Here is a 24186-nt window from a genome sequence, read left to right as displayed (position 1 = left end):
CGCACAGACAGAAAAGCTACTATACAAGACGCAGCTCTAAAAGGTTTATAGTTTAAAGAATTGACTTAAAACAAATGTCCCTCAACTTAAAGCCCTAAATAGAAATGCATGCTTGAAAAACAACTGAAAATGGGCTGACAAAGGGCAGTCAAGTATTTCATAGTTGGCTTTTTTTTTTAATCCTAGGGTGGGAGGGGTGAAATAATTAAGCTGGAGTCTTGTTTTTATTCTCAGATGCTCTGAGATCTATTTTGGGGAAGGTGTTCTTAACACAAGGTAATACTGCCTAGAAAAATCGCCTCAGGTATGAGGAGACCTCAACTAAGGGCGCAAACCTGGAGAAACTCCCAGAGGAATCCAGGGAATTCAGATTGCTGGCTGGCACTCTCTCCTCCAGCACGGTCAGGCAGAGGGGAGCACACACCAGTTTTGGGTGAAGTTAAGAAAGGGCGCCAGCCTGCATGGCCTCCCCACCCCACTCAGGTGGAGAAAAGATAGCGATGTTCAAAACACACACACACACCCCAAGCAGTTAAAAAAAACACCTTCTTGCCACTTTACTTTCATTTCCTTCGGCATTTTATTTATACACACAATGTTGTTCTTGAAAAACAGAAAGGGAACCAAAAGGGAAAAACAGAGGCCTACGAGGTTATGGCACTGAACTGAGCTGGGCAAGTGGCATGAGATCAGGAGCTGATGGGATCGTGGAAACAAACAACGGACAGCCGGACAAACTTTCCACGGCCCCAGCCAGCCCTGTACCGCCCAGTGCCACCAAAAGGAAGGGGCGCTGACTTTAAAGTCACAAGTGCACGTGTGTGTGGCCTGATCCGGGACACGAGATTGAGGAGAGGAAAAGTGGAATAAAAGAGGGAAAATGCAACTCTAGGTTGGAACGGGCGCCAAGAGGGAAGGGCCAGGCTCTGAATGGCCTGGCTCGGGCCGCTAGCAGGGACATAGGTGGGCGCTGCCTGGAGCAGGCGGCCACTCCACGCAGCCTCCCACGCTCCCTGGTGCACAGGGCTCAGATCATGCCTCGTCCTTGTCCCCTGGGCCCACCTTAGGGGCACTGCTCACCCTCATTCCCCTACCTCTGAGGGGGAGGGCCCACTTGTGCTGGCTTGAGAACACAGCATGAGCCCCTTCCATGGAGACTGCCGCCCCCATGTGGCAGAGGTTTCTTCATTTCAGGGGACAGTTTCCCGCCCACAAAGCAGGGACATAAGCCAAGGACACACAGCTCCACTCGAGGAGTGTGTGTAACAGCCACACAGTGACAGGTAAATATGAAGGCACATCTCAGGCTCTGGCCCCTTCTGGCCGATCCCAGACCGTCAGCGTCCCAGTTCCCATAGGAGGGTGACTCCCTCCAGGCGCTGGAAGGAGACAAGATGGAAACCCTGGCACCCCCAGGCTCCCTCCCGCCACAGCCAATGGGCAAACAGATGCTTTGCCTCCAGCCAGGAGTTAGATTTGCTACCTCGACAGTTTACACTCACGCGCTTCTCTGAAAACCTGAACAAAACCTCAAACGTTTCTTGGAAGCCACATGCCACAATCACACGTCGCTAACCACAAGCACTCAGCACCCAGACAGCCGTGCACCCCTCGGGCTGAGTGAAGCAGGCGGGATGCCCCTCTGAGGAGCTGGCATGCGGGGTGCGAGGGCGTGGGCGGTAGGGGACTCCGGGCTGTGGGTGCCTGCTCCCACACATTCCAGGGTTCCTCCTCCAGCCACCCCCCACCCCCCAGCTAAGGGGAAGAGCAGGGACAGGAACTGTATCTGCATGTGGTCACCAGGGCCCCCGTGGCCATGGAGCCCGGGCCACCTGGACAGGAGCAAGCGGCTGGAAAACACCGGAGGAATAAATGGAGAACACGGGGGCTTCAACAGGCTGTGCTGCACCCGGTTCTGTATCCTGAAGGGGGACCCCACCCTCCCGACAAAGCAAAGACACACACATCGAACGCGTCCCTCAACTCCTGTTAACCCGGGCTCGCACTCAAAACCAAGAGACGCTGAAGGTTAGGACAGAGGACAGAAGCTGCAGATCAGCTCCCCACGGCCAATGTTTTCAACTTCTCAGCAGTTTCTTCTGGAATGTACCTCAGAGTCATGGGCTTCTACTCTTATTGCTTGCTCTGTTTTGGACAGTCTCTGTCGATGGACTTCTTGCTATGTTAAAGATTTAGCTCTCCAGCCACACCTCCTTCGAGCCCTTCTCGACAGAGTGATCACACCATGTGTGGGGCTACATTTACAGTCAGTTCAGGTAATTATGGCTGCGCAGACACTGCCCAGGCAGAACAGGAGTGACTTACAGGCCTTCCTGAACAGCTTACTTTGCACCCGCGTATTTATTCACCGACAGCCCAGCCCTTGCTTTCCACATTCTTCTCGGGTTCTGCCCACAGGCAGCTGCAGACATATCTCCTGCATGTGGGCCCATGGCCCCCAGTTGCGGCCTCGCGGGCTGCACGCCAGGCCTGGCCCCCTGTGCTCAACACCTTCTTGCTTTGTTTGGCCATTGGGATGACTTTATCACCTGAGGTCTGACGGCCGTGAGACACCAGTGAGGGCAGAAGGGAGCCCCTTGCACCTATCCCTGGGCGGGGGGGACTTGGCTCTGGCAGAGCCACTTGGAGGAAGGGAAATGGGTCCAGCCACAGCCACGGACACCTTGTAGACCCTGTCTGCGGACTCACGATGTCACGTGAGCGTGCGTTTCACATTTCAGAGTTGGACAGGTGCCAAGGAAATACATACGTGGCATGAAACAACTATGCCTGGCAGCCACGACAAGAGCACGACTACGACCACAGCACAGGCACACTGCGGAGGCAGAGGCTCCACGGGAGAGGTTTACCTTGGACATCTGGCTGAAGTCGGCAAAGCCCTCGGCACTACTGAAGGACCCACTTCCGAAGGGGTCTAAGGCTCCGAAGGGACCTGCAAGCAGCAGCAGGAGAGGCAGTTAACAGTGCGCTCACGGAACACACCTCCTGGGGGCAAGCCCAAGTGCCTCTCTCAGCTCTCCACAGCACCAGGGCACATCCAGGGTGCTCACGTCTGTTTGCGGGGTGCTGACTCTGGGTGCAGGTCCTCAACCAGGACCCCCCCCCACCCGCTGCCCAGCCCACTCTGGCTTGTGGTTGGTGCAGCTCAGCCAGACAGTTTGCGACCACGCGAGCTAGGGGCACTCAGCCCTGTGGCTGGGCTGCCAGCCAGCATCATTCACAGTCACGGAAGGAGTGACAAGCCCCCCATGGAAGGACAGACAGGGCCTGGTGTCTGTCCTGCTGGACCAGGTTGGGGGAGTGAGAGGGAGGGGACTGCCATGCACACGGCTCACGTGGGGAGGGCATCTGTGGGTAGAGATTTCTGCTGAGCTTTTTCCTTCGGTGGGTGGTGTGATTTTCCTGGAGTAGCCCACAAGCCCACCTATGAAGTCAAGCTCTGTAACTAACAAGTCAAGATGCTAGGCAAGGCAGCAGCACCAAGTGGGCCTGTTCCCACAGACAAGGTCGGGGAGGGGGGCGAGGCAGTCCGCAAACGCCCCCCTCCTTTAGAGGCACACCTAAGGGTTTTATGCTGTGAAGGGAGGGTCCCTCAAACCCAGCACAAGACTCAACAGAACTTTGGATTTAGGAAAAAAAGTCATAAACATATGAACCAAACATTCTTAAGGAAGACTGTGTAAAGAGTAACTAATATGTCGGTGTTATTACTGAATTAATCCCTACAGCCAGACTTCCTTCCCAGCAGATGCCCGCTCCCGCTCAGGAAGATGAGGGCCGTGGTGTGGGCCACACTGCCTCAGGCGAGGATCTGGGTGCTACTTACTAACGACACAAATGCTGAGGACACACCAGCTTTGGAACAGGTGGGCCATTCTGCTGCCCAGGGAAGAGAAGTAAAAGAAGCCATCGGTCTCACCTGATCCTTTTGAGGAGACACTGGAGGATGAAAAAGGATCGCTGGATTCAAAGGGGTCGAGCTGAGGGAAGAGGAGAGAGAGAGTGAAAAGCAGTTCCTGTGCCCATCACCCATTCATTCAACCACAAACTCTCTGGACATCTTCCCTGGCCATGGGGAGGACACAGTGATTTAAACCTAATCCTGGCGGAGTCCAACAGACCAACCCCTCCTGCATGTAATACCAACAAATACTCTGGACCGGGGGAAAAAAAAAGCAATCACCTAAAGACCTAGAAGTGAATCAAAGCAGCAAGACTTGGGAAGAGAACTGAAATTTGGTAGTTAAAAAACAGTACAAGGCTGGGTTTTCCAGGTTTTATCTTGGCCCACTGCTCAGCTTATGGGATCTCAGTTCCCTGACCAAGGACTGGACCCCGGTTGCAGCCCGTGAAAACACTAAATGCTAACCACTAGGCCACCAGGGAACTCCTGGTTTTTCCATCTTGATAGCTACAGTCTGAGAATACTGAAAGGCTACGGACTCCAAAAGAAAACTCACTGCCTTTCTGCACTGCAGCTCAGAGGCGGGAATCCCAGGACAGCCACAGCCATGAAAAAGGGATGTGGCCCAGCAAAAAACAAAAAGCCCATTTCATACCTGCAAATGATGCAGGCTCTTTTTGTTAACACTCTTGGAATTTACTAACCATAATCACAACAGTATAATCCAAAGAATGTTAAGTAACCTCCTTATCATGTTAATCAACTATTCTCTTATGAAGATCTATTGTGTTGACTAATTGAACAATAATTCAAGTAGAGTGTCCCAGAAAGAAACCCGCTTGCACTCCCTCTTTGGAGTCTGGCTGGTGGCGCTGAGTACTGCCAGGGCCCCCGACGGGTACTGACATTGTGTCCTTTAGAGGCCTCGTCTTCTGCACGTGGCTTCATCCCCACATGGCTGCAAACAACCTGGGGCTGTGTTTTATTTGGGAGTTATTTGGCCAGGGCCTTTTGAACAGCAGTGTCCCAATGAAGTTCTGGATGTTATTTATTTAAGAATAAACTTTTCTTTTTTTTTTTAACAATAATATCCTTTCAGAAATTTCTAACTACTTCGTAACTGCCTGACTTAACATGGTGATAAAACAGTTATTAAAAGACTATCTTTTCCAAAGCTTAAAAAAGGAGGATGGGTCTGGAAAGGAGAGGCAGAGAATGGGAGTCCCAAATTCCATGATCAGCTCTGCCCAGGTCTCTGGCTGACCCCTACACTGTGTGTGGGTGGGCAGACTCAGAGCAGTCTATAGCTAAGGTCACAGGAATGAAACCACAAGCCAGACAGGGAGAGACTACAGTGTGAGTCTCACCAAGTTAGTTGCCTACTGAAACAAAACCATCCACACTCTTTGGAAGAATGCAACAGAATCAAGTCTCCACAAGAGTACTCACAACACACAGGATATATCTCTAAGTTATTCAAAATACAAAGAACAAGAAAAATGTGGTTCTCAAGGGAAAAAGACAATCAATGGAGATGATTGCAAGATGACCCAGATACTGGAATTCTCAGATGAGGATGACTTTACAGCAGCAGTGACTGGGCTTAATGAGATAAAGGTAAATACACTTCAGATGAACGACAAGATAGGAGATCCTGGTAGAGAAGTGGAAACTATACAGACGAAACATGGACATTCTAAAACTGTAAAGTACAATACCCAGAATAAAAGCTTCAGTAGATCAGCTAACCAACAAATGACAAAAATGTAAGTGAAACTAAAGATAAATCAGTAGAAATTACACAATCTGATAGAAAAAAAGAGAGGAAAAAAAAAGAAAAACAGGGCCTCAGGGAACTTTGAGGATATTGAGGATAATATAAACACCTGTGTAACTGGAATCCCACAAAGATAGAATAAAAAAGAAAAAATTTTTGAAGAAATAATGGCTGAAAACATACAAAATTTGGTGAGAGACCTAATTTATAGACTTAAGAACTTCAGCAAACCCCAAGCACCATAAATAAAAAGAAAACTATATCCAGACCCTACACAAACTACTGAAAAACAAAGATAAAGAGAGGTTCTTTAAAACAACCAGAAAAAAGAACATGTTACATGCAGGGAACAACGATCTGAAAGGCTGGTAACTTTTCATTAAGAACAACAGAGACTAGAAGGTAGTGGGACAACATCCTACAAGTGCCAAAAGGGAAAATGATGCTAGATTGGACACAAATATACTCAAGGATGAAAACAAAGCTGTCCTGCATCACAAGGGCTAATGTAAGTTCTTCATGCAGAAGGAAAATGATAATGGAGGGAAAATCAGACCTTGAGAAAGGGATGAAGAACTTGAGAAATGGGGACTATATGGGTGAAAACAAGAACTACTTTTTTCAACCTTAAAACTGATCAGTTCAGTTTAGTTCAGTTGCTCAGTCATGTCCGACTCTTTGTGACCCCATGGACTGCAGCACGCCAGGCTTCCCTGTCCATCACCAACTCCCGAAGCTTGTTCAAACTCACATCCATCGAGTCGGTGATGCCATCCAATCATTTCATCCTCTGTCATCCCCTTCTCCTCCTGCCTTCAATCTTTCCCAGCATCAGAGTCTTTTCCAATGAGTCAGTTCTTCGCATCAGGTGGCCAAAGTCTTGGAGTTTCAGTTTCAGCATCAGTCCTTCCAATGAATAATCAGGACTGATTTCTTTTAGGATTGACTGGTTTAAAACTGACTTTAAAACTGATACAGTGGATTAAAGCAAAAGTTATTATAACACTGTCTTAAGGCATTTAATATATTTAGACGTGTTACATTCATAGGACAACTATAACAGAGACACTGCTGTTTAGGGGTGGGTGCATAAATGGATCTACATGATGGCATGTTTTTTACATTTTACATTAAGTGTTGTTTGTTGATATTGTTCAGTCGTTAAGTTGTGTCCGACTTGCTGCAACCCCATGGACGGTAGCACACCAGGCTCCTCTGTCCTTCACTATCTCCCAGAGTTTGCTCAAATTCATGTTCATTGAGTCTGTAATGCTATATAACCACCTCATCCTCTACCACCCCCTTCTCCTTTTGCCTTTAATCTTTCCCAGCATTAGGGTCTTTTCCAATGAGTCGGCTCTTTGCATCATGTCTTCAAAGTATTGGAGCTTCAGCTTCAGCAAATGACATAGTATTAATTCCAAGTAGCCTACAAAAAGCTAAGTGTGAAAATGGCAATCCCTAAAGTAACCTCTAAAAATAATAAAAAACAGTATAGTTAAAAGAGGCCAATAAGTACTACAAAATGGAATCCTAGAAAACATGCAAATAACCCAAAAGAAGACAGAGGGGAACAGATGAATAAAACACAGAGAATAAAAGGAAGTAAATGATAAAATAGTAGACTTGAATCTAATTATATTGATAACTGCATTAAATGTGAATGAACTAGATACTCCATTTAGAAAGTAGAGATTTCCAGACTGTATAGAAAAGCAAGGCCCAACTGTTGATACATGCTCAACACAAAAGACATCAACTTCAACTCCCAGATAGGTTCAAAGTTAAGTGGATAAAAAAAGCATGCAAAGAGTAAGCATAAGAAAAATGAGGTGGATATTTTAAAATGTGATAAAAACAAATTAAGACAAAGATTATCACGAGGAAAAATGGAACCCTTTTAAAGATAAAAGGTCACTGCATCAGGATGATACAACAATCATCAATATGTAGGCAACTGACAGAGCTTCAAAATACATGTAGCTAAACTTAACAGAATTAAGGGGGATATGGACAATGCTGCAATCATAGGAGAGGATTTTAACACCTCAGCAACTGGTAGAGCTAACAAACAAACACCTTAAAAATAGACAATCAGTCCTCTAATAGAACATAATGGAAAAGAATATGAAAAAGAATATATATATATATGTATGTATAATTAAATCACTGTAGTGTACACTAAAAACTAACACAACATGGTAAATCAACTAAATTTTCAATTAAAAAAAAGGAAAGGGGGAATTCCCTGGTCGCCCAGTGGTTAGAACACAGCACTTTCACTGCTGTGGCCCAGGTTCCATCCCTGGCTGGGGCACTAAGATCCCCCAAGCTACATGGGCGTGGTCCCCTTAAAAAAAAATGGGGGAAAAAAAATAGACCTTCAGAACAACCACCTTGACCTAGCTGGCATTTACAGAACATTATACCCAACAATGGCAAATAGATATTCTTCTCAACTGTACCCTGTACATTCACCAACAAAGACCATAAAATGAGTCTCAATAAATCTAAAAGGACTGAAAACATACAAAATAGGTTCTCTAATAACAATAAATCTAATTAGAAACCAATATTATATAAAAAAAAAAAAAAAAAAGAAAAAGAAACCAATATTATAAAATACCTGGAGGGGGGCAGTACTTTGAAATGAAGCAATACCTTTTAAATAATCCATGGTTCAACAGAGAATTCACAAGGGAAATTGAAAAATATCTCAAACTGAACGACAATGAAGATACAACATGTCAAAATGTGTGGAATGCACCTAAAGCAGTGCCTGAAGAGAAACGCGTAACTTTTTATAAAAATAATTTTATTTATTTTTGGCTGTGCGGGGACTCTGCTGCTCTGCGGGCTTCCCTCTAGTTGTGGCAAATGCGGGCTATCCTCTAGTTGCGGTGTGCAGGCTCTCGTTGCGGGAGTTCCTCTTGTGGAGCACAAGCTCCAGGCGCTTGCAGTAGTTACGGTTCCTGGGCTCTGGGCACAGGTTCAATAGTTGCGGTGCACGGGCTCAGCTGCCTTGCGGCATGTGGGATCTTTCCGGACCAGGGATCAAACCTGTGTCTCCTGCAGTGGCTAGGTGGATTCTTTACCATTGAGCCACCAGGGAAGCCCAGAAATACACAGCATTAAACACTTACATTAGGAAAAAAAGATCCAAGATCAATGACCTAAGGTTGGATCTTAAGAAGTCAGAAACAGAAGAGCAAAGTAGGAAGAAGGAAATCATGAGCAGAAATCAGTGAAACAGAAAACAAACAGGAGAGAAAATTAACATAGCCAATAGTTGGCTTGTAGAAAAGATGAATAAAATTGATAAACACAGAGGTGAGAACACAGACCACCAACATTAGGAATGAAAGGGGAACCTGACAACGGGTCTCAGAGACAGAAATGTTCCAGGTTAATCCTTGCCTTCAAGGAGCTCTGGGGCTAGTCCTGCAGACCAGTAGGTCCATGGACAAGTGAAAAACCAAGGCATGGGTAAAATGAGGACAGAGATGCAGCCTAGAGCATACAGGAAAGCTACACATGGCCCTCACTCAGACACAAAATTCTCATTCCATCACAAAGTCAATTTTCTGCTTTTTAAATCCTCGCTGACACCAATTTAAACCAGTCTGTTGGGCCTAATGTACACGACACATGGCTGACTGCTTGCTGGAGGGAGGGGAGCACTCTCAGTGCAGCAGGCTGTGTGTCTGGATTCCCTCCTGCCACGGCGGGGCGCCCTGGGGCAGGCTGATGTCAGTGTCACCATCAGCACTGGGCACTCAGGGGCAGCTGGGCAGACCCGTGGGAGCGCGCGACGTTGTTCTGTCTTTGTTGGGGGCTGCAGTGGCCAAGCAGAGCACCCAGCCAGTGGGCCTGAGCTGGAGGAGAGGGGCACCAAAAGGGATGGAGGGGTGACAGCCGCTCAGGACACAGTCCATCCTGATGCGGGCTCACCGGACTGCTGGGCTTGACACCTGGCTTCACAGGGCAAGCCTCTGCAGGAACCAGCAGGGACGGTCACCGTGCCATCCAGGAAGGAGGCTGGGCCTTCTCGCCAGCTCCCAGGAAATGGCCCGGCCTCTGATGGCTCTCATCTTCCAGGCTTAGCAAGCTCAGTCTGAGAGAGGGAGGCCCTGACTTGGTCCAAGGTGGGTGGGAAGGGCTGCCTTCATACACGGAGAGCATGCAGACGGGCAGGACCCTGAAAGCGGCCCTTCTGAGGTCACTCACCTTTGACGGTAAGGAAGGGTTTTTCGTGAACGGGTCTGAGGTAAACGGGTCGCTCTTTGTCTGCTTCTTAAAGAAGTCATCAGGGGTGGAGCCACGGAATGGGTCACTTTCTTTGAAAGGATCCCCACCGAATGGATCTGAGAGGTGTTTTGGAAAGAGAAGGAAAAAAAGCCCCATGAATAAACACTATGCTTAGTGAGAGAACTCCCATTAAAAAAAAAAAAAACCACGATTGACTGACACCACTTACATGAAATTCTAGAAAATGGAAAAACTATAGTGGCAGCAAGTGGCTGCCAGAGCCCTGGTGGCACAGGGTGGAGGAGCACGAGGGGACCTTTAGGGACAGTGCAAATGTTTTCTTTCTCATCTGACTACACACATGTTGAAACGCATCTGATTCTACATTTAAGATGGGTGAGTTTTGTGGTATGTTCATTATACCTCTCAGTAACACTTACTTTTAAAAATAAAATCAGTAAAAACAAACAATGTGGGTAAGTCCATAAGGACAGAAAGCAGACTGGAGGTTGCCAGGGGCTGGGTCAGGGGGAACTGGCAGACACGGTCTCCTTTTGGGGTGACAGAAACACTCTGAAACTACATGGAGGTGGTGAGCGCACAACACACTGAACCGACTGCAGGTCAGTGAAATGTGCACTTTAAGATGGCTAATCTGTGCTATGCAAATTTGTTAGGCTTGTGTTACATGAATTCCACCTCAAGAGAAACAAATAAATAACCAGGCAGGAGGAGATAAACAGGCAGCAAGATGCCAACACCACCATGCCCAGAGTGTGTTCATGTGGGGTGCAGGCCTGGCAACCGAGAGGGCAGCCCCCATCACCCGGAGTGAACAAAATGCTGGGCTTTTTTTTTTTCTTTATGAAGTTGACCAATTTTTTTAAAGTTTTTTTTTTTAACTTTTGTTTGTTTATCTTTGGCTGTGCTAGGTCTCCGCTGCTGCTCGGGCTCCCCTCCGCTGCGGTGCTGGGGCCTTCACTGCGGCGGCTTCTCTTGCTGCAGCACCAGCTCTAGGGCACATGGGCTCAGTCGCTGTGGAGCCCAGGGTCAGCTGCTCCAAGGCGTGTGGGGTCCTCCTGAGTCAGGAACTGAACCTGTGTCTCCTGCATCGGCAGGTGGGTTCCTCACCACTGAGCCACCGGGGAAGCCCAAGATGCCAGGCTTCTGTGCGAAGTGATGCTGCCCTTCCCTGCTCACTCCACGGCCACCGCGAGTGTGTGCGGGCAGACGCGCCACTGCGTGCGGGTACCACACGGGACAGCCTGACGCCACCAGAAGTGACAGCAGGCAGGAGCGCGCGCGTCGGCTCCCGCGACCGTCGGGCCGTCAGGGGCTGGCTTTCCCGTCCTAGCTCTCACGGCGCCGTGCAACGGGCAGGAAGGGGCACTGGACTGAGAGAGGGAGGCGCGACAGGGCTGCCTTCAGCTCCCCTGGCAAAGGAGCGGCAAGGTGTTTCTCCGTTCCCCTCACCCTGAACTAGGAATGGGAACACTCTTCTTTTTTAATTTTTATTGGAGGAGGGCACCGCAACCCACTCCAGTGTGCTTGCCTGGGAAATTCTATGGACAGAGGAGCCTGGCGGGCTGTAGTCCATGGGGTCATGAAGAGTCAGACGTGACTCAGCGACTCAAGAACAACAACAAAATAGCTGCTTCCCAACGTTGTGTTGGTTTCTGGTGCAGAGCAAAACAAATCAGATACATCCACACATGCATCGCCTCTGATTTCCTTCCCATCTAGGTCGTCACAGAGCACGGAGTCGAGCTCCCCTGCTATACAGGAGGTTCTCGTTAGCTACTAGGAATGGGAATATTCTGAGGACCAGTTCACACAATGGTTCTTCTAACAAAGGCTTTTTTTTACCTGTTGAAGCTGTCTGTTGCTCGGCAAAGGGGTCACTCTGGAATGGGTCACCTGGATTAGAGAAGAGAGAACCATTCAGCTCTGTGGTGGAAATGACCTTGGCAGAGCAACATGGGAAGGCAAGGGTGGCCAGTGGCTGAGGTAGTTCATCATGGCAAGGATGATGAAGATGAAATGAAAAGAACTCTGGCTACTCAACGTGGGCCCAACGGCGGGGAAATGTAGGACCAGCCTAAATTCACTCTCTTTCTATACCCTGCTTAAGGCTCACCCCTCCCCTCCCCATCACACCCCGGGTTCCAAGAACCTGAGCGCCCAGAGCTGCCCCCTCCTCCGCCTCCTGGGACACCTGAGCCGAGGCAGCTGCCCGAGTCAGCCCTCAGAACTCGGGTGCTTCCACTCCAAGTCTCTAACTGGAAAGGCACTCCCACTGCCCCCTCCCTGCCCTGGCATTTTTCTCAGGAAAATACTGATAGCCTTCTTGGAAATAGTTTTGCTCTGCAAAGAAAAAAAAAAAGAAAGAAAACTTAGGAAATCTTGTTTCTAGAATTCTTAGTTATTCTCAACTCGTATGGCTCTGGGTGAACTCGCTGTGTTAAGACCCTAGAGACTGTGTGTGGGGGGATCTGCTGTTGACCAGGGGCTCCAAAATCACTACTGCATCTACATATCTTAGTCCTGCCAGGTGGACGCAATCTCTGGGCCGAGCCAGTTCCTTGCACGAGGCCATCTCACAGTGAGCTTGGAGCTCTTCCCACCCCCACTGAACACCACAGCTCCTCATAACCAGGTGAAGTGAAAAACTCGAGAGGCCTGTTAGGCTCCAAGAATTTCTTTCCTCCCCCCACGTCAGAGGGTGCTGCCAGTCACGAGACAACCCAGAGGGGCAGAAAACAAACAGCCTTTCAGTGACAAAGTGGGTGCCAATGAGGTACCTTTGAAGGGATCGGCTCCTTTAAATGGGTCGGATTTGAAGGGGTCTTCTGCCTGAAAGGGATCCGGATGCAATTCTTGGGCGTTGTTGCTAAACAACAAGGCTTTATTTTTGAAAGGATCATCCTGTAATTTTGCAAAGAGACAGGACAGGGATTTCATTATTTCAGATTTAAAGCCAAGCACAGAATTCTATACCAAACTGGTGTATTTTCCCCTCTAAGTGATGTGACCCTAAAGAGAGTAATTTTTTTAAAAAAACCACAGAAGATGGATTTTAATAACGTCAACAACAGCCCATTAATTGTGATAAATGTACAAGACATTAATAACAGGGTAAGTTGGCTGTGGGTTATACAGGAACTCTCTGCGCTATCTTTGCAACTTTTCCTTAAGTCTTCTAAAATGAAAGTCTATTTAAAAATTGTCAAGTGGAAGCAACCCCGGCATCCAGTGATGGATGAATGAATAAGCGTGGTATGTCCATACAATGGATTATCATTCAGCCTTTAGAAGGAAGGAAATTTTGACACACACAACATGGATGAACCCTGAAGACATTAGGCTGAGTGAAAGAAGCCAATCACCAGAAGACAAATACTGTGTAATTCTACTTACATGAAGTCCCTAGAGCCATCAAATTCATAGAAATAGAAAGCAAAATAGTGGGTGGTCAGGAGGATTGGAAGCAGTGCTTAATGGGTATGAAGAAATTCTGGAGCTTGACCGTACAATATGAATATACTTAACGCTACTGAACTGCATAATAAAAGATGGCTATGATGGTAAACTTTATGTGTCTTTTACCATAATTAGAAATATTTTTTAATAAATCACTGTGTCAGAAAAAAAGTCATATTTTTTGAAATGTCAGAAAGAAAATGTAACAAGTCCCTTCAATGACTACAGCTCAAAGCCTCCTTGTTCAAAGGTGCACCTCTCTCCACCTCCTCAGAGAGCGTGTGCCTATGTGGGCATTTTTTAAAATGCCTGTTTCTACACCAAGAGGCATGATAGCTATTTACATCCAGAGAGGAAGTGCGTGCTTATGCAGTTAGAACTACTAGAGCATACACAGCACTTTGCATTTTTTCTTTAAAAAGTGCTTATTTGTAGAAACAAACAGCATATTTAAATCAGGGGGGGAACTTTGCTTTTGAAGAGCAAGTTTTTATAGTGGAAAAATTACCTGAAAGGGGTTGGGGAGGGACCTCACAATATATGCGGGAAAACAGTGCACTTGGTTTAGAAATACTGAGATATTTTGGTTCAGAAAGACACACCCTCAGTGAAAACACACAGGTTTCAGTATGACATTAAAAAGCACAACATCCTCCTTGAATGTGGCAAATGTGTCAGCATCCTTGGGGCTGGCGAACTCAGCCATTATTCCAACTGACAGAGACCAGATGATGAGAGAGCCGGGGCTTCCGTGAAAATACAGGGCAGTGACGTCAGAGGTGCCCACGGGAGGGTCCTGACAGGGCTGGGTGACTCCATGGAGCAGGACATGTCTCAGAGGTACCAGGCCAACAGGAACCCCCAGGCTCCCAAGGAATGGACCAACACCCCTGCCCTCTGACGGATGTGGAACGATTTTCCTTACCTGGAGGTGGGGAAGCCAAGCCAGATCTTGGACAAGTGAGTACCGACGTCCGCAAGCGCGGCGTCCAAGTCTGCAACGCACAGACTCAGTAAGGATGCTGTGGTGCCAACTACCATGACGCGCCCGCGCCAGCAAGCACCCAGTGGGGGTCTGAAACACAGACCAACCTCAACAGACCTAATCAACGGAAGCCAGGAGGCCGGCATGGAAAATCAATGCCCTGCAGCCCTGGGGAAAGGAACGTATTTGTTCCAGAAGAAGAGAGAGAGATGATGAACGACCTGGATAAAATAGTGAATTAAGAATGACAACTTGGAAAACTAAATAGAATAGAAGCTTCTATTTGGTTTTTAATTAAAAACCAGCAATAATGTACCACTGCTAATTGGTACTTTTTTTTTTTTTAATGTTTTCAATTGCCACTTGGAAAGACTTGTCAGATTAACAATGGACGACGGTGGAGAGGACCCAGATTCCTGGGTGCTCCGGCTGCAATCCCCCAACTGAAAGGCAGGTCTGCTCTCTCTCTCTAGGAGCAACTGTTCGGCCTGAGACAGTGACCGCTCCCTCCCCTTCAAAGGAGAAGCCTGAGGTCACTGGCAGGACTCACGAGGTTAGGGTAACCACGGGTTCGGATTCCATTTCAGGCTCGGAGCAGAAAGTAGATTTGCCCTGGCACAAAGGGGCCATCAACTCCACCACCTGCTGACCACCTACTGAGGAGCACAGAGCCATCTTGCCCACCTGGGAGACGCAAATGTGGTGGCCAAGCTTGGGGTGATCGGCGCCGCTAGTGGCAGAGAGCAAGTACCGTGAACAAGCTCCCTGGCCAGCCTTAAGTTCTGCACCTCTCAGGAAACAGACGTGACAACTCCGAACGGGCATCAAGGTGGCATTCCGCAACATTCCTCCCCTTTAGACGGGGGCTGGGCGGTGGTGTGCCGGTGCAATCAACACTCTCAAGAGAAAATAAAAGCTCTGCTTGATAGCCACCGCCAATTCCCATGGCATCACTACCCCCACTGGGGCTGATGTCCACTTACCGAAGGTGGAGCTAAGCTTTACAAAATTCCTATTCAATCATCAGCTCTGAAGAGTCAGTAAAAGTGGCTCCAGTAGGCCAAGGGCTGAATGTGACAGACAAGCCCGTCCTTCGTGATGAGTTTGTGGTGAAGCTGTATTCTGCTTCTCTCTAGTAGGATGGCTGAGCACTGACTCCAAGGATAAGAAGTCAGTACCTTTATCAGCAGATGAGACACAAGGAATAAACATGGCTTTCAGAACCCTGCCATCTTGGACAAAGTCAAGTCATGTGAGCCCAACACTAAACTCAGTGACTTCAGTAAAACTGTGCAGACTAAGAACGTTCTAGACGCACCTCTTTGGTTACACTTGTTCTCGGGAAACTAAGCCCCTTACTTTCATCCCCTTTGAAGAGAACTAAGAGACCTCCCTCTCCTTGGGAACAGTCTTGAAATGTCCAGGAGTGAACAAAAGCCCTCTTCACACTGTTTATTAAGAAATGGAAACAAACCAAAAAGTGAGTGCTTTAAAGATTGTATTTGTGCAACAAGATATAGCTTTTCTTCCAAACAGTGGTTGTGGGTTTCTATGTAACACATGTGACGTCAACATTTCAAGATGGATTGACCATCATATAAACATCCGTAATAAGATGAATAAAAAATAAAAGCAAAAAAATCTGTGGGGGGCAGGGGTGGGGGAGAATCCCTATTTTCCAAATGACACTTCCCTGCCAACTTTTTATCCAAAGAAACCCATCTTATCAAAGCCTGTGCGACAGAATTTAAGAGTGAGCTGTCCCATGAACAAAGACAGGACGGGCAAGCCAAGAGCTGAGAGGGCACCTGGAGAGGCGGCACAGGTAAGAGCGAGGCTGTAAGGCTGGGACACATAGACGGACGGTCAGGTGGCTCAGGAAGGAGGACGGTTCCCAGTCTCTAGTCAAACGATGAAGCTGCCTAAATGGGCCCTGGAGCGGATACGGAATTCCCTCGTTTGCCATTTCCAAGTAGAGAGGAACGTGTGAATGGCAGAGGGAGGCAGGGAGGGCCAAAGATGGGAGACAGATAACACCAGGAGCATTTTCTCAGCACTCTGGAGAATTAGGCATAAGCTTTCCCGTAAATCCTAGGGACAGAGCACTTGGCCACTGAGGAAAGAGACATGTCGAAAAAGGCCCAGAGTCTCACATGAAGAGAGACAGAGAGGCTGAACTGTTATGGGGAGGGGAAGGAATCCAGGAAGCGGACAAGGCCAGGAGTAGGAGCCTGGAGGAGAGAGACGGCAGCGCAGGGCGTGCGGCCAAAGGCTTTGGGGCAGAACACAAGGAAACTAGAGACCAGCTGTGTCCCCCCGGCTCCCACAGCAGCACAGAGATGCCCTCATCAGCCTGAGTGAGCCGGAAACGGCACACGCCAGGACTCGGGACCACAGCAGTGAACTCTGGCCAGAACAGGGGACTAAGTAACACTGTCTGGATGCCAGCAGCCCCCCACCAGGACCCCCAGGGTCATGAGGCGTGAACCCAAGTGCTGACATTTCAAATGTCACGAAAATTTCAGGAGATGGGCCCATTTGTGGGTGACACAGCTACATCCCGGGAGGACTGATTGCTATTCCTATTGATCTTTATCTCCACCTGTGATTTTCCAAAGTGCTCCTTGTAGAAACACGGACACACACACATACTTTTCTAGCCTCCCAGTGAGGAGAATGTGGGGTTTCACAATGTGTGAGAATTGATCCCATTGGGGGAAGCCCTCCCAATGGGAGGCACTAGCCCACAGAGATGGAGGTCTTCACAAACTGGTTTCACAAAGGATCCAGGCCTAAGCTCGGCTCTGCCCCGGATGCCGGGCTGCAGGGCTGGTGGGCAGGGGCAGAGCAGCGAACACGAGAAACACCCTGCACGTGGATGGGATTAGGCTGGTGAGGGCTGGGTCCAGCAGGAGGGGCCTTCTCTGAGCCCAACACAGGACCCAATACCAGGACTGGAAAGCACTTATTCAACCTTTACCATGGCTCCAAAACCGCCCCTCTCTGTCAGGGAGACGCCCGCGCTCAGCTCTGCCAGGGCGGTCAGGCCGACGCCGGGGGCCCCGTCGAGCGTCTCGTCGTACTGCTCCAGGCTGCGCTGGGCTTCCTGGCGGCTCTCGTGCAGCTGGGAGAGCTTGCTTCTGGCCTGGACGAGAGAGGCATGGTTGGCACGGAAAGCATTGGAAAGCAGGTGGAAAGCATCAGGCCACACATTTTTCTCTCAGGGCATCCCGCCCCAGATGATTCACGCAGATAACTGAGTTACCTGTCTACAGAGCAGACGTCCCTGCAGCCAAGTTTACAAGACCTGAAGTTGCTCAGAAACCGAGAGAGAGAGATCCTGTTATGACTGCCCTCAGGCAGCCTCTTTGTATCTCTGGTCCCTGAGAGAGGCAAGTGTTCAAATACATGTTTGCTGATTTGGAATGAACTGGGACAAAATCCAGATTCACTATTCAAAGTGATGTTCAGCAGTCATTTTGCTTTATGGGATTTTTATTGCCATTTGCTCCTCCCTGTTCCTGGAGAAAGCATGTGAGACCAGGGAAAGGATGGCAGTCTGGGGAGGCAGACAGACCCCCGCTTTATCTTAACTGTCTCCTGCACACTGGTGACCTCACCTCTGTTTCCTCTTCTCCAAAATGGAATTGATGAGTTAAGAGCCCTCTTGCACTGTCTGGCAGGGTGGCCTTAGTAGCTATCATGTTTAACATGATTAACATCATTATCACTAACATACATTTATGTCTTGGCTGCTGTTTTTTGGCTTTTGTTTTTTCATTTATTTTTATTAGTTGGAGGCTAATTACTTTACAATATTGTAGTGGATTCTGCCATACACTGACATGAATCAGCCATGGATTTACATGTGTTCCCCATCCCGATCCCCCCGCCCCGCCTCCCTCCCCTTGGCTATTGTTTTATAAAGGCTGGAGGACTGATGCTGAAGATGAAGCTCCACTGCTTGGGCTACCTGATACTAATAGGAACCGACTTATTGGAAAAGACCCTTAGGCTGGGAAAGATCGAAGCCAGGAGGAGAAGGGGGCGACAGAGGATGAAATGGCTGGATGGCATCATCAACTCAACAGACATGAGTTTGAGCAGACTCCGGGAGATGGTAAAAGAAAGAAGAACCTGGTTGCTGCAATCCATGGGGTCGCAAAGAGTCGGACACTGAGCAACTGAACAACAGTAACAAAAAGGCTGACTGGGACAGGCCTCTACAGACATTAATCAACAATAAAGCACATTGTTACTGTCAGCTGCTCAGTCGTGTCCAACCCCATGACCCCACGGACTATAACTCACCAGGCTCTGCTGTCCATGGAGTTTTTTAGACAAGGATACTGGAGTTACAGTAGCCATTCCCTTCTCTAGGGGATGTTCCCAACCCAGTGATCAAACTCAGGTTTCCCACACAGCAGGCAGATTCTTTACCATCTGAGCCACCAGGGAAGCCCCATAAAGCACAATATATGTTATCAAATGTTATCAAATCCCTGAGATTTGAGTTTGTAATTAACTTTTGCCTGTAAACTGGCAAAAAGAGCCAAGAGATCGATTCGGTCAAGAAAGGAAGCACGGATATGCATTTTGATATCGCCAAGGTCAAAACATAACCCTCCCTATGTAGGTGGGACATCCGAGGGCCAGCGAGGAGGCCTTTGGCCATTCCATACAGGGCAGCCGGCTGCAGGCCTCAGGGCCTTCTCTCCAGAGCGGGCCAGGGAGGGGCGGGGCTCCTGAGAGGGTGGGGCCTCCTCGCTGTGCCGCCTCTTGAGCTGCATGGGGACAGAAGACATCCTGGACTCTGTCTTCTTGCTTGTGCAAGGACCCAGGCTGGTGAGACAGGTCCTGAACCTAGGCTCTCTTCAAACCAGTTAACGTCATGTGTTCACCCAGCCCGCACCCACTCCTCCAAAAATGATGCACACTCCAGCAGGGAAGCAGAAGGCTGGTAAGGCAAAGCAGACCCCACCAGGCCACAGTCAATATGACAGGGAATATATGCTGGGGCTTCTCCGCACTTCACCTGCAGGCTGAACAAAGCCTCCCAAGGAGAGAACCTAACGTGAATGAGGTGGGCAGGAGCCACGGAGACACCTACTGCAGCGCACACACCCCTAACTGCTCTGCTTGTGGCAGCCACCCTGCTCGGCAGGAGCCCCCAGCAGCCCCACCCCACCCGCACCCCAGCCCCAGCCAGGGGGGGCAGGCCTGCCCCACCCGCCCCCTGGATACCTGGCTGATTTCCTCTTGAGTGGACTTCAGGGACTTGATGATGGTCTCCAGTTGGACTTTCCCAGCCTGGATGCTCTGCTCCAGCTGCGTCTCCTCCTGCTGCAGCCGGTTCAGCTCAGATTTGGCCCGGTTCAGGTCGTCTTCCTGGGACTTGAGGTCAGACTCCTGAGACTGGATCTGTGTCTTCAACGAGGAAATCTGAAATGAGATGAAATGTGACTTCGAGGAAGAATTCTGGTTCGTGTTTCTTGAGATGAGCTGACCCAGGGAGGGAGATACCAGCCCCAAAATGTGGACGCCGGGCTTCCTTACAAGGACCCCTCTCCACACATGGGAGAAGCATCGGCAATCTGACTGACTTGGGGCTGAACATCCCCTTGTCTCAGAGATCTGCTGAGGTCACAGCCTCCCTGCTTTGTGACAAGCAGCAAAGACGGCCGGGGGAGGTGAGACGGGCATGCTGTGTCGCCCGGGCCCGGGTGGGGTGTCCACACACAGGTTCACACTTTTATGTGTGACAAGGTGGGTAAGATGGAGGTCAGGCCACAGATGCTTGGACACTTTCCCAAATGATAGGTTCAACTACTCTACTAAACCAGTAGGATGTCTCAGCCTTGATTCCAGGTCATGGTGAGCTCAGGGAAGTTCCTAAAAAGCCTACTCCTCCTGCTGGGCTGGGGGGTGTGGAGAGATGACTCACCATCTGGGTCTCGTCCTGGCACTTCTGCCTGACATCACTCAGCATGTCTCGAAGCTTGGCCTTCTGCTGGTCCATTTCATCCAGGCGGTCTTGGGCATCCTGTTTTTGAGCTTCTAGCTCTTGCAGACTGCTTGTTTCCCGGTCTAAATCATTTTGTAATTCCTAGGGAAGGGTCACATGAATTTACCTGAGACTCATTAAAATGGGGGTACGTCCAAGCCAACTGTCACAGCCAAGGCCGGAGCCCCCAAGACAGCCTCCAGGGACTTCCCTGGGGGTCCAATGGCTGGGATTCTTCGCTTCCACTTCAGGGAGCCAGGGTTCAATCCCTGGTTGGGGAATAGAAGATCCTGCATGCTGTGTGGTACGGCCAAAAAATAATAAAAATTATTTACAACAGAAAGATGGCCTACAGAACCATACATGCCACAGTGAAAAATGCACACATTGCAGCGTGGCGGCCCTAGCTGAATCTCTCACTAAGGCCCTCAAGAAGCATTTACTGACGTCCTAAGAGAGGCCAGGCAGCAGCAGGGGCAGGGTTCCTGGCAAGACGAGCTCTCCAGTGACTGGTGGTCATGAGGGGAGGGAAGAGGCGTCACTCAGACATAAGTGAGCAGAGACCAATGGACAGCATGGGTGCTGTCGGAGTCGCAGGGGCGTGGGGAGACCAGACCGACGCTGCATGGATGGAGAAGAGCCCAGGGAAGTGCACTTCAGTGGACCCAAAGGATGAGCAGGTGGTAGCCGGGAAAAAAGCCAGGAAGGTGAAGAGAAGATGGGGGGCCACAGAGGACCTGTAAGAGGAGGGAATGCCGTGCTCTCCCTGGATCAAAGGAGAGCAGGCTGAGAGCACCAGAGGCCACGTGCCACGCCAGAGATGCCACTGGCTTCTGCAGCCAGAAGCCCCTGCGGATGTCCAAACTCGGGAGCAGGACATGATGGGTCCCGACCGCTAAAGCTCCTCCAAGTGGGGGGAGCCTGGCTCCAAGACAGACAATGCAGGTATCCTCGGACTTGACTGTTAAGACTTCTAGGGGAAGGATCCTAGAGGTGGAAGGGCGAGTTTGAAAACGTGCACTGTCTATGATGGCAAAATCTGAAAGCGATGCAAATTTCCAAGCGGAGCTGGCTGGACTTTCAGCACAATGCACCCTGAGGGGCATGGCACCTCGAGGCTGAGTTAGAGAAAAGAAAAAGGCATGCGGCAGAGCATGCACGTGCGAGGCACACCAGCACTTGTGCACACAGGAAGGCAAGAACAGGCACATACATCTCTCCTTAAACACACACAAGAGCTTTCCGCAAGGCCTTGTGGGAGCTGATGGACTGTGCCTCTGGGGGAAATGGGGTTGGGGGTAGGAGGCATCTGTCTTATTTTCAACCAGATGAATGTCACATCTACCTGTAAGGTAGAGAACTAAAGGAGACACAGGATGGGAGAGGAGAGTGCAGCCTGAGGCTGACAAGAGGAAGCAGTGGAGGAGGGGAGGGGACTCAAGCTGGGGCCGAGGGCAAGGTGATGGCAGCCTGGGCAAGGTGGGGGCTGTAGGACTCGAGGGAAGGGGTGGACTCGAGGTGACCGTTGGGGGGTCGGGGAGACAGGAGTGGTGAGACCGAGCCCTAGGACCGGCTGGGGCTGCCAGAGGCTTACGTCCCTTCAGAACACAACCCAAAGGAGGTGCAGGGTCTCCGTCTCCCTGCTTTTTTAGTTTTTACGGAATATTTCTTCATTCATTTGGCTGCAGCGGGTCTTGGCTGTGTCGCTCGGGACCGTTTGAGGCTGTGCGAAGACTCCAGCTGCGGCACCTGGGCGTGCGGGTTCTCAGCTCCCTGGCCAGGGAGCGACCCCGCACCCCCGCACTGCAAGTCAAGACTTTACCACTCGACCACCAGGGAAGTCCCTCCCGCTCCCTGCTCCGAGGACAAAGGGTCATGGCTCGCTCCTCTTTGTCCGCCAAAGCACATCTCTGAGTTATCCGTGGGACTGGGTTTCCTGCTCCCCAGTCGCCTTGTCCCTGACATTTAGAAGAACAGACCTTGAGTGTGACAAGTCTGGAAGGGATAAAATCAAATGTTTTTGAGAGAAGGCTAGTGGCAGAGTAGAAATGTGGGTCTGCCACATCCGAGGGAAGGACAAGTGATGGTGGAGGCGGGGAGACAGAGGAAGAAGGAGGGTCAGACCCAGCAGCTTGGACAGAGGGACGTTAAGGAATCTGGGCCTCTTTCTTGTAACGCAGAAGCAGTTGTGGAGGAGCCCAGGGGAAGACGGGCTGCCAGCTGCTGGTTAAGAAGGATGCCGGGGTCAGAGTGGAGGAGATATCTGAGCAAACAGAAGACAGAAAAAAAAAACCCCAGACAACCTACAGACCCAGTTTAATCCCAACTGGAATGCCTGCCATCTTCTGACAGGCAGGCTCCAAGATTCAAAATGAAATGCACAGGATCCAGAACAGACAAAACAGCCTTAAAAAATCCGAAGTTGAAGATGCATATTTTCCAATTTCAAAACTTACTACAGAGCAACAGTAATCAAGACAGTGTGATTCTGGCATAAGGAGAGACAGGAATCAATGGGACAGAACTGAGAGTTCAAAAACAAATCCACATGTCTATGACCAATTGATTTTTGAAAAGGGTGCCACAACAATTGAGTGAGGGAAAAAAAAGAGCAGTCTCATCAAGAAAAGGCCCTAACTCTAACTGGCTCTCCCCGTGCAAAGCAATGAAGTTGGACCCCTACCTCACACGTATACATATGTAAATATTCACTCAAAATGGATCGAAGACATAAATTTCACAGCTAAAACTACAAAACTCTTAGAAACGAATGTGGGGTAAATCTTTGTGACCTTGGATTTGAGAATGGATTCCTGGATATGACACCAAAAGAGCAGCGACTTCCCTGGGGGTCCTGTGGTTAAGACTCCTCACTTTCAATATAGAGGGTATGGGTTCGTCCCCAGTTGGGTAACTAAGATCCTACAGGGTGAGTGGCACAGCCAAAAAATTAAAAAAAAAAAAAAAGAAAGAAGAGCAAAAAATGGAATAAATAAGCCAGACTTCATCAAAATTTAAAACTTTTGTGCTTCAAAGGACCACTGTCAAGAAAGTAAAAAGACAACCCCAGGATGGGGGCATGACATTTGCAAATCATATATCTGGATAAGAGAATTTATCTGGAAAATATAAAGAACTCTTACAACTCAGCTACAAAAAGGCAAATAACGCAATAAAAAATGGGCAAAGGATATGAGCTGGCCTTTCTCCAAGAAGATACACAAATGGCCAATGAGCACATGGGAAGATGCTCACCATCATTAGGGGAAGCGTCATGGGCGGTGAGATACCACTCCAGACGACTAGGAAGGCTATTGAAAAAAAAAAACAGGACTAACATCAAGTGTTGGTGAGGATGTGTGGCAAAACTGGAATCCTTATGCATTATTACTGGTGAGAATGAAAAATGGTGCAGCCACTTTGGAAAACGGTCTGGAATTTCCTCAAAGGGTTAAACACAGAGTTTACCAAGTGACCCAGCAATTTCACTCTTAGATATACATACCCAAGAGACGTGAAATCACAGGTTCACACAAAAACCTGCACGTTACTATTCATAGTGGCATCATTTGCAATAGCTAAAAAACAGAAAAACCCAGATAGCGATGAACTGGTAAACAGATGAATAAAGTGTGGTGCAGCCACACAATGAAGCATTTATTTAGCTATTTAAAAAAAAGAAGGGGCTTCCCTGGTGGCTCAGTGGTGAAGTATCTGCCTGTAAATGCAGGGGACATGGGCTCAATCTTTGGTCCGCGAAGGTCCCA

The 24186-nt window shown here is 49.0% G+C and overlaps 1 protein-coding gene across 17 annotated transcripts in view; it reads right to left on the bottom strand.

Moving 5' to 3' along the window:
- EPS15L1 (epidermal growth factor receptor pathway substrate 15 like 1) overlaps positions 1 to 24186 on the bottom strand; it is a 105387-nt gene that overhangs the window by 25590 nt on the left and 55611 nt on the right. For 14 of the 17 annotated variants that reach the window (XM_065917504.1, XM_065917508.1, XM_065917509.1 and 11 more), the window contains 8 exons: positions 20360 to 20521; positions 19660 to 19857; positions 17396 to 17560; positions 12752 to 12875; positions 11817 to 11867; positions 9930 to 10066; positions 3941 to 4001; positions 2871 to 2953 (listed from right to left, as the gene is read on the bottom strand). In XM_065917504.1, the coding sequence (XP_065773576.1) occupies positions 2871 to 2953; positions 3941 to 4001; positions 9930 to 10066; positions 11817 to 11867; positions 12752 to 12875; positions 17396 to 17560; positions 19660 to 19857; positions 20360 to 20521 (981 nt within the window). Of the gene's footprint in view, positions 1 to 649; positions 1380 to 2870; positions 2954 to 3940; positions 4002 to 9929; positions 10067 to 11816; positions 11868 to 12750; positions 12876 to 14355; positions 17561 to 19659; positions 19858 to 20359; positions 20522 to 24186 lie in introns of those variants that run through there. The other 3 variants (XM_065917519.1, XM_065917512.1, XR_010660848.1) reach the window with 3 other exon arrangements.

The sequence above is a fragment of the Muntiacus reevesi genome, chromosome 1, assembly GCF_963930625.1.
Source record: "Muntiacus reevesi chromosome 1, mMunRee1.1, whole genome shotgun sequence".
NCBI lineage: Eukaryota > Metazoa > Chordata > Mammalia > Artiodactyla > Cervidae > Muntiacus > Muntiacus reevesi.
This window is presented reverse-complemented; position numbering and strand designations above follow the sequence as displayed.